At 56.4% G+C, this 9,778-nt stretch overlaps 1 protein-coding gene across 3 annotated transcripts in view; it reads right to left on the reverse strand.

Moving 5' to 3' along the window:
• Positions 1-1,111, reverse strand: part of MTCL2 (microtubule crosslinking factor 2) — a 93,337-nt gene extending 92,226 nt beyond the window's left edge. For 2 of the 3 annotated variants that reach the window (XR_010344539.1, XM_012455062.3), the window contains exon 1: positions 431-1,111. Coding sequence is in view for 2 of the 3 variants with exons in the window: in XM_012455062.3 (XP_012310485.2) it covers positions 431-1,111 (681 nt within the window). In the remaining variant the exon portion in view is untranslated. The remainder of the gene's footprint in view (positions 1-430) is intronic. The other variant, XM_064382401.1, reaches the window with a different exon arrangement.
• Between the last annotated feature and the right edge of the window lie 8,667 nt (positions 1,112-9,778).

A 9,778-nucleotide genomic window follows, 5' to 3' on the forward strand; every position in this document is an offset into this window, starting at 1 on the left:
CTCTCCTTGGCAGGGGATGGCCATAGGTTTCCCTGGCGGGGGTGCCCACAAATGCCTGTCCCAGGAAGGAGAGCCTGGGGGTGGAGGTTCTGAGCAGCTGAAGGCAGAGATCCATCCCTTTCCTGGCTACCCACCCCCACCCCAGCAATGCCTCCCAGAACCCTCCCTAGCCGTTTTCTCAAGTCCCCGCTCCTAGGTCAGGGCCCTGTGGCCAGTTTCAAGGTCTATTTCAGGAGCCCGCTTCCCAAATAAAGTTGTAGGGGGTGGGGGATGCGGGAGCCTCAGATCCACCTCAGGGTGGTCCCCACAGGACTTGGGCCCCTTTCTCCAGACAGCTCGGTGGGAAGGAGGGATGGTTGGTGCCCCAGGCCCGCCGGGCTGTGACAGCCGGTGCCCCCCTCGGCCTCCCTTTCTCCCTGGGCGCCCCCACCTTGAGATAGTCGTTCTCCGAGCGCAGTTCCTCCAGCTCCCGCAAGAAGCCGCCGGGCCCGCAGTCCAGCATCTCCTCGGTGAGGTCGGAGAAGGCGAGCGAGGCGCTGAGCTGCAGGCGGCTGCTGCCCACCGACGACGCGGCCACCGACGGCTCGTCTGGGGAGGCGGGCGGGCGCGGGGGCTGCTGCGCGGACGGCGCGGGCTGGCCCGGCTGCCCCGTGCGGACCCCTGCCGGGCCCCCGGCCGCCGACTCCGCGTCGCTGCTCAGCGCCAGCTCCAGGCCCAGCAAGCGCGCCTCTTCCGACGCGCAGTCCGACACCTCCGAGCTGCTGTCGGTGAGGCTGGGGGGCGGCGGCGGCGGTCGCGGCCCCGCACCCGGGCGCGGGCGACCCTTGGCACGGACCCCGGTGCGGACCCCGGCCACCCGCGCCCCCGCGCCCCGAGCCCCAGGCGCCACCGCGCGCCCCTTCTTGTCGGGCCGTGAGGAGGACGCGGCGCTGCAGGCTACAGCTGCGCCCGGGCCTGGGCCGCGGCGGCCCTTAGCCAGCGACCAGCCGGCCACGTCTTTGGGCCGGGCCGGCGACGGCGCGCGGTGGCTCTTTCTCCTCTCCGGGGCGGGCGCGGACGCGGGCTGGGGGCCACAGCCCCGGACCTGGGGCTCGGCCGCCGGCGCCTCCATCGCGGCCTCCGTCGGCCTCAGCGAGCCGCGCGCATGGCCCAGGCCCGCCCGGCCTCGACGTCCCTGGGGAGGGAGCCGGCGCGGCTGCGGCTCCGGCCGCTCGGGCAGCGGCTGTTCTCGGCCCACCTCGGCCTCGACACTGCGTCCCCGCCCCACGGCCCGCCGCGCGGTCTCTCCGCAGCTCTGGGCTCGGAGAGTGCGGCCCGACCGCCTCCAGGCGCCCCGGCTCCGGCTGCGGCTCCGCCCGGTGCCCGCCCCCTCGGCCTCGCCGCGCCCCCGGAGCGCGTCCGGGACCCCGCCGCCCGCACGCCGATCGCTCCCTCGGGCTGCGAGTCCGGCTGCGGCCCGGGCCCCGGCTCCGCCCGGCGCGGCCCGCCCCCCGCGCAGCCCCGCCAGCTCCCCGCCCCGCCGCCTCGGCTCGGGGGCGCGCGGTTCCGCGAACAAAAGGCGGACGCGGCGGGAGCGGCGGGGAGGGACGCAGGCAGGGAGCGAGGGAGGGATCTGCGAGGCAACAGCGACCCCCTCGAGGGTCAGGCGGGCGCGGGCAGCCGCGGCCCGGCTTCCCTCCTCCTCCGCTCCGCCGCCTCCTCCCCTGCCCGCCCCAGGAACGCACCCGGCGGAGGCCCCCGTGCGCCCGGCGTCCTGGCAGGGCCCGCGAGAGCGGCGGGAGCGGGGACTCCCGGGCCGAGGCCGGGCGGACCTCAGTTCGCAGGAGCCTACATCCATGCACGCCGAGCGCCTCGCCCCTCGCCCGGTGCCGAGCCTGCGCGAACTCCGCCCACTCGGCCGGCCCCACCGGAGCCGCGATCCCATCGCACAGATGCGTACCCTGAAGCCTGGGTGCACGCGCCGAGCTCACGGTCAAGGCAGCGCCGACGGAACTAAAGCTCACACTTCCTGGGCGCGCTCGGGCTCCTCCTGCTTCGGCTTCCCTCCCTGGCGTAGGGACCGTGGAACCCTGCGTGCAAGCCTGGCTCGCGCACCTTGGCCCGCAGGATCCCTGCCCATGCGCCCCCGACCCCGGTTTCAGGCTATGTACAGCTAAAATGGAGGCGACCCGTTCCGAGGTGTCAGCCTAGGGATGCTTTGGAAGGCCGTTTTGGCCCCGGTGGGGGCTGGCATGGACTGGGACGGTGGCCCTGACCCCACAGGTCCCCACCAGGAGCAGCGCGGGGGGACCCGAGCTCTAGGGACATGTGTTCTTTCCTCTAAGTCGTCTCCTTGGCTCCTGGCCGGGTTGATTTTCCCGTGTCTCTCACACTTTCCCCAGCCCCCATGCCGCCTCGCTGCTATACCCCATCTCTGAGCCACCGCAGGGCAGAGCTGGACTGAGTCCTTTGCCCCACGGATGGACCCTCGTTCTCAGGGTGCTCCCCACCCCTTGCCACTGGGAGGACAGGGCTCTTTTTGCTCTCTGGAGCCTCTTCCTCCCCCTGCTCTCTCCTCCCCCGCCCATTTATCCCCTGCTCTTTTTTCCTTATTCTTCCACCTTCCCCTTCCTTTCCCACCTCCTTTTCCAAGTCTGCCTCCTCCCTAGTTCCCTTCTTTCACCTCTGTACCCGCCTGTGACACCGAAGGCACCAGGTCCACTGCTTTGTCTCTGTCCCACCTCCCCCACATGCAGTGAATACACTCCTGGGGCATCCCCTCCCTCCAGAGGCTTGATTTCATCTGGATCCAGGTGTGTGCATGCCCTTCCACCCCCACGCTAGTTTCCCCCATGCAGCCAGGTGAGGAGCAGGCACTCAACAGGCTCTTGGCAAACACTTCTGCAGGGGCATCCCCTCCCCCTCCTGGCAAGACACCAGCTCCCCTCACCCCCACTGACTGTCCACAAACCTTGTTTGCACAGGCACCAGGTACACTGAGGGACGCAGTGGTGGGCGTGTCATTGTCTGACCTCATGGAGCACACAGTGTTGTGGGGGGGGTGGACCACAAGACTCAGCACAAACAGGGTGGCATGGCATGGCATGGGGGCAGGAGTGCTGGAGAAGGATGTGGGAGCCTCAGGCTAGTGACCCAGGGCAGGCCTTCCTTCTGGGCCTCAAGAGTTCCTAGCTGCTCTAGTCAAATGTAATGGATGACAGAGTCTGTCCAGCTCAGATGCCCCTGGCTCTAGTACGCTGCATCTAGTCTGGCACAGAAAGATGCTGTGAAGCTCTTGGAAAGTGTATTCCCTTCTCTGTGCTTCAGTTTCTCCCCCTATGCAGAACATGGGCTTGGAGGTGTTGGGTAGTGCAAAGCCATGCAGGGACACAGCAGACCACTGGCTCAGCCACTCCTGACACACCCTTGGTCACACCAGCGGTCCCGAGATTAGAGTGGCCTGCATCTCTCTACTAGGGCGGGGATCTGAATCCTGGCTCTACCACCTAGCCTCTCTGGGCCCCAACACTCATGGCTGGCCAGGGAGGGGCCTGTGAGTCCCACCTGCTCTGAGAGTCTTTGGATTTGGGGAGATCTTCTCTGAGGGCTTTTGGATTTGGCAAGCCAAGAATCTATATTGCAGCCCCACAGGAGCCTTGAGAACAGCAGGGCCCTGGTGGTGAGTGACTGGGTGGGGCCGAGGTAGGGGCTCTGGACTCAGGGTCAGTTCAGACCAGAGATACCACAAAGGAGATGAGACTTGTTGAGAGTCCAGAACTGGCTACATTGGTGACAGGGTGACTGTCCCTGCTGCCAGCACACCCTGCAGCTGTGTGACATGTGGCCACTTCCTGTATGCTGGGCTCTGTGCTCCACATTTCAGTAAGGGATCTCCAAAAGGTGAAGATACTTCCTGTGGCTGATTATATTTTCCAAAGGGTATATCTCATCCCAATTGCTCTTCTTACAAGCTGACATTGATGCTCCTCCAGTTGAGCGGCAGGGTCTGCGTGCCCCCACCTTGAATCTCAGCAGATCTCGTGACTGCCTCAACCAACACAGTAGGACAGAGGTGTTCGTCTGTGACTTCCAAGGTCAGGTCATTCCTCCCAGCTTGCTTCTCTCTCTCTCTCTCTCTCTCTCTCTCTCTCTCTCTCATTCTCTCTGGCCACTCACCCACCACGATGGGAGGAAGCCCAGGCCTTATGCAGAGACCGTATGAAGGTGGTTTAGCCAGCAACTCCAGCTCTGGTCCCCACTAACCACTGGACACGTGAAAGAGTGAGCCTGCAGATGATTCAGCCCCCAGGCTTGGAGCCGCCCCAGTGGACAAGTGGAGCAGAAATGAGCTGTCTCGCCAACCCTGCCCAAACTGCAAAATAAATATTGTTGTGTTCAGCCACTACGTTTTGGGGTCATTTGTTACGTAGCACTGGGTAGCTGGAATGCGTGACCAAGGTCACATAGCTTGGAAGTGGCAGGGCTGGGACTGACTTGAACCCAGGGCTGCCTGGGTTCCAGAGCCTGTTGTGGTACTCTATTGGGCTGTGAACTGCCCAGCGCAGGCACACAGTGTGTGCTGTAGAAAGCTCTACTCAAAAAAGAGTGAAGCATTAGATTGTAATAATTATATAACATAAGAAGTGAAGATGCTGATTACCCAAGTGGAAAAACGGTTTCATTTCTCCCATTGAAGCTGCTAAATTGACCAACATGATGAACACTGAATGGAGACTCACTCCTGGAAAGCTTCCAAGAGGAGGTGTGGCTTTTATTCTTTTAAACTAAAGTGGATTTTTTTTTTGTTTTTTCATTATACAAATTATGAAAAAAAACAAGTAACTGGCTATGGGAGAATCAGTCTTTAGGAGACTCAGAAAGGCCTCTCTGAGGAGGCAGCCTTTTTTTTTTTGAGACTGAGTCTCGCTCTGTCGCCAGGCTGGAGTGCAGTGGCATGATCTTGGCTCACTACAACCTCTACGTCCTAGGTTCAAGCAATTCTCCTGCCTCAGCTTCCCCAGTAGCTGGGATTACAGGCACTCACTGCCACATCCAGCTAATTTTTGTATTTTTAGTAGAGATGGGGTTTCACCATGTTGGCCAAGATGGTCTCAAATTCCTGGCCTCAACTGATCCTCCCACCTCAGCTTCCCAAAGTTACAGGCGTGAGCCACCACGCCCAGCCGAGGAGCTCAGCCTAGTCAGGGCCTTGCCTTTTTCTTTTTTTTTTTTTTTTTGAGAAGGAGTCTTGCTCTGTCACCCAGGCTGAGTGCAGTGACGCAATCTCGGCTCACTGCAACCTCCACCTCCCAGGTTCAAGCGATTTTCCTGCCTCCGCCTCCTGAGTAGCTGGGACTACAGGCACATGCCATCATGGCTTGCTAATTTTTTGTATTTTTAGTAGAGATGGGATTTCACCATGTTAGCCAGGATGGTCTCGATCTCCTGACCTTGTGATCTGCTTGCCTTGGCCTCCCAAAGTGCTGGGATTACAGGCGTGAGCCACCTCTCTTGGCTGTGTCTTTTTTTTGTCTTTTTTTTTCTTTTTTTTTTTGAGACAGAGTATCACTCTGTTGCCCAGGCTGGAGAGCTGTGGCACCATCTTGGTTCACTGCAACCTCTGCCTCCCAGGTTCAGGCGATTTGCCTGCCTCAGTCTCCTGAGTACAACACCCAGCTAATTTTTGTATTTTAATAGAGAAGGGTTTCACCATGTTGGCCAGGCTGGTCTCAAACTCTTGACCTCAAATGATCCACCCACCTTCACCTCCCAAAGTGCTGAGATTACAGGTGTGAGACCTGGCCCAATTCTGTTTTCTCAATGAATGCAGTTGCCAGCCATTCAAGAGTAAGGGAAAGAAGAGATTTCAGAACGTGAAAATCAAACCTTCTGGAACGTGTCAGGGAGTGTCAGGTCATCTTATACTCACTTGAGGTTCAAAGGGGAGCCAGTCAGCTCAGTGAATGCTGGGTGTATTATCTTCTAGTCATTTTCTCTTTGTTAATTTCAAGTTTGTTTTGCATAGCTGAAATCCTACTGCCTGTGCAATTTTGTATCCTGCTTTTTTCACTAAACAGGGTAGCAGAAGCAGTTCCCCACACATTTAAAACACATTTATAGCCGGTTGCAGTGGCTCGCACCTGTAAACCTAGCACTTTCGGAAGCTGAGGTGGGCAGATCACCAGGTCAAGAGATGGAGACCATGCTGACCCACATGGTGAAACCCCATGTCTACTTAAAGAAAAACAGACACACACACACACACACACACACACACATTTATAAGCTCTTTGCAAACAACACTTCTCATGCTTAGAAATAATCCACTTGATGGATGATGTTCCATGAATCATCTCACCTTTCCCCCTTTTACTGGACACTTAAATTGTTTCCTGGATGACTATTGCAGTTCTGAAAGAGGCAGCATGAGATCTGGTCAAGAAGAACAGAAAAGGGAAATTGCCAGTTGCAGTGGCAGCCTATAGTCCCAGCTACTTGAGAGGTTGAGGCAAGATGATGGTTTGAGCCTGGGAGTTCTGGGATAGAATGCACTATGCTGATCTGGTGTCTGCACTAAATTCTGCATCGGCATAGTGACCTCCCGGAAGCAGGGACCACTAGGTTCCCCAAGGAGGAGTGAACTGGACCAGGTCAGAAATAGCAGATCAAAACTCCCACGCTGGACCAGGCGAAGTGGCTCACACCAGTAATCCCAGCACTTTGGGAGCCCAAGGCAGGTGGATCACTTGAGGTCAGGAGTTCGCAACCAGCCTGGCCAACATGGTGAAATCCCATCTCTACTCGCAAAAATTAGCTGGGCATGGTGGCATATGCCTGTAGTCCCAGCTATTTGGAAGGCTGAGGCAGAAGAATCATTTGAACCCAGGAGGCGGAGGTTCCTATGAGCCAAGACTGGGCCACTGCACTGCAGCCTGGATGATAGAAGAAGACTCCATCTCAAAAAAAAAAAAAAAAAATTAAAAATAGACTGAGTGCAGTGGCTCACACCTGTAATGTCAACACTGGAGGCTGAGGTGGGATGCTCACTTGAGACTGGGTGTTTGAGACCAGCCTTGGCAATATAGTGAGACCCCCCCCTCCCGCCCATCTCTACACAAAAAATAAAAGAAATTAGCAGGGCATGATGGCACATGCCTATAGTCCTAGCTACTCAGGAGGCTGAGGCGGGGGATTGTTAGAGCCCAGGAGACCGGCTGCACTGAGCTATGATCATGTTGCTGCACTCTAGCCTCAGTAACACAGCAAGACCCTGTCTCAAAAATAAAGTTAGATTAAAAAACAAATACATAAAGATATAAAAAGAAGGTAAACTTCAAGGCAGAGTCCAGACATCTGTCAGGCATTCTGGTATCTGGAATGCCATCATAAAAGTTCTTTTTTTTTTTTTTTTGAGATGGAGTCTGGCTCTGTCGCCCAGGCTGGAGTGATTTCACTACAACCTCTGCCTCCAGGGTTCAAGTGATTCTCCTGCCTCAGCCTCCCAAATAGCTGGGACTACAGGTGTGCACCACCATACCTGGTTAAATTTTTTTTTTAATTTTTAGTAGAAATGGGGTTTCACCATGTTGGCCAGGCTGGTCTTGAACTCCTGACCTCAAGCAATTCACCTGCCTTAGCCTCCCAAAGTACTAAGATTACAGGTGTGAGCCACTGTGCCTAGCCTTTTTTTTTTTTTTTTGAGTTGGAGTTTCACTCTGTTGCCAGGCTGGAATGCAGGTGGCATGATCTTGGCTCACTGCAACCTCTGCCTCCCAGGTTCAAGTGATTTTCCTGCCTCAGCCTCCCGAGTAGCTGGGACAACAGGTGCGTGCCACCACACCCAGCTAATCTTTTGTACTTTTAGTAGAGATGGGGTTTCACCATGTTAACCAGGATGGTTTTGATCTCCTGACCTTGTGATTCTCCTGCCTCAGCCTCCCAAAGTGTTAGGGTTACAGAAGTGAGCCATCGTGCCCAGTTTTTTTTTTTTTTTTTTTTTTTTTGAGACAGAGTCTTGCTCTGTTGCCCAGTCTGGAGCGATTTTGGCTCACTGCAACCTCCGCCTCCCAAGTTCAAGCGAGTCTCCTGCCTCAGCCGTCTAAGTAGCTGGGATTACAGGCACCCACCACCATGCCTGGCTAATTTTTATATTTTTAGTAGAGATGGGGTTTCATTATGTTGGCCAGGCTGGTCTTGAACTCCTGACCTCAGATGATCTGCCCATGTTGGCCTCCCAAAGTGCTGGGACTACAGGCGTGAGCCACCATGCGCAGCCTCCATCATGGAAGCTTTCTAGCAGCCGGTTATGTGGCAACTGATGTTCCTGCCGGATCACATGTTGAGTTTTCCTGGATGTGAGGACAAAGAATGGGACAGCAAGGCCAACCCCATTGGCTTCTCAAAGTGCTCAGTGGTTCAGGTATTGAGCTCGGAGGAGGGGAGGCAAGAAGTGCTAGGCATGTGATCCCCAAGCCGTTTACAGCTTAAACACACATTGCAACAACCATGTTTGCGGTGGTAACAGGGCCCTTCGCTCATTTGTTTTCCCCATAATACAAGTCCTTTTGACATCCCACACCTCCTGGAGGGAAAATTGCCCCAGGACACTCGGTCATGAGCAGGGTGTCTGGGGACCCAGGTCCTCTCCACCAAGACCAGCAGAACGGGGGTCTCTTTCAGCTGTGGGAAGATGGCACAAGCCACCTGTGAAACCGTGGGCTCACCTACCTAACAGAGGCTGGTGACCACTCAATGGGCACATTCCCCAGGGGATTCCTGCCCCAGGGTCAGGCTACTGAAGCCCCTTCCAGCTTTGAGTTTTGTGAGTCAACAACAGAGCAGTCATCAAGATCTTACTGTGAGCTGGGGACAGAGAAGTGGCCCCCTCTTCAATGGAGCATCTACTGCATGCTAAACAAGGCTTGCTGTGTGTGACCTCACCTAATGTCACCTCAGTCCAGCGAGAAATGTCCTCATCTCATCTGAGAGGAAACCAGCAGGTGCCAAGCCTGCTGGGCCTGGAGCAGAGGGTGACTGAGAGAGAACCCACAACCTCATCCTTTCCTGTAGTGTTTGTATAGCACAGATTTTATTTTCTTCTATTTTTGAGACAGGGGCTCACTCTGTCACCCAGGCTGGAGTGCAGTGATGTGATATTGGCTCTTTGCAGCCTCAACTTTCCCAGGCTCAGGTGATCCTCCCATCTCAGCCTCCTGAGTAGCTGGGCCTACAGGCATGCGCCACCACACCAGACTAATTTTTTTTTTTTAGTAGAGATGGGGTTTCATCATGTTGCCCAGACTGGTCTCAAACCCCTGGGCTCAAGCGATCCTCCCACCTGGGCCTCCCCAAATCCTAGGATTACAGGTGTGAGCCACCACAGATTTGGTGGCTCACACCTGTAATCGGCCATATTGCAGATTTTAACCTTAAGGGTTATAAGGAAACTTTTCTGAATGGTAGTTTCCATATCTATAGTCCGAGGGTTATAAGGTCTTCAGTGGTGGCCATCAAGCACCAGGACCTGCCATCTGGCAGCTGTGGTGAGAGGCTTCAGGAGAGCCAAAGTGCCTGGTATCCTCACCTCTTTGGGCTGTTGGGGGCAGAGCTGGGGGCCAGGGGGATGACAAGGTCTTGTTTGTGTGTGTTTGTGGCATTTGAGTTTCTGATGTGTCATAATCACTGCCAGGCCTTCCCAGCTGGAACTAGAGTGGGCACAGGGCCAGGCTTGCTGCCCTCTGGGCATATATAAGAGCTAGGGAGGAGAGCCTGGAGCCAAGGCCGGGGTGGAGGGGCCAGT

The sequence above is a fragment of the Aotus nancymaae genome, unplaced genomic scaffold, assembly GCF_030222135.1.
Source record: "Aotus nancymaae isolate 86718 unplaced genomic scaffold, 86718_ANA_hifiasm-v0.15.2.pri h1tg000029l, whole genome shotgun sequence".
Classification (NCBI taxonomy): domain Eukaryota; kingdom Metazoa; phylum Chordata; class Mammalia; order Primates; family Aotidae; genus Aotus; species Aotus nancymaae.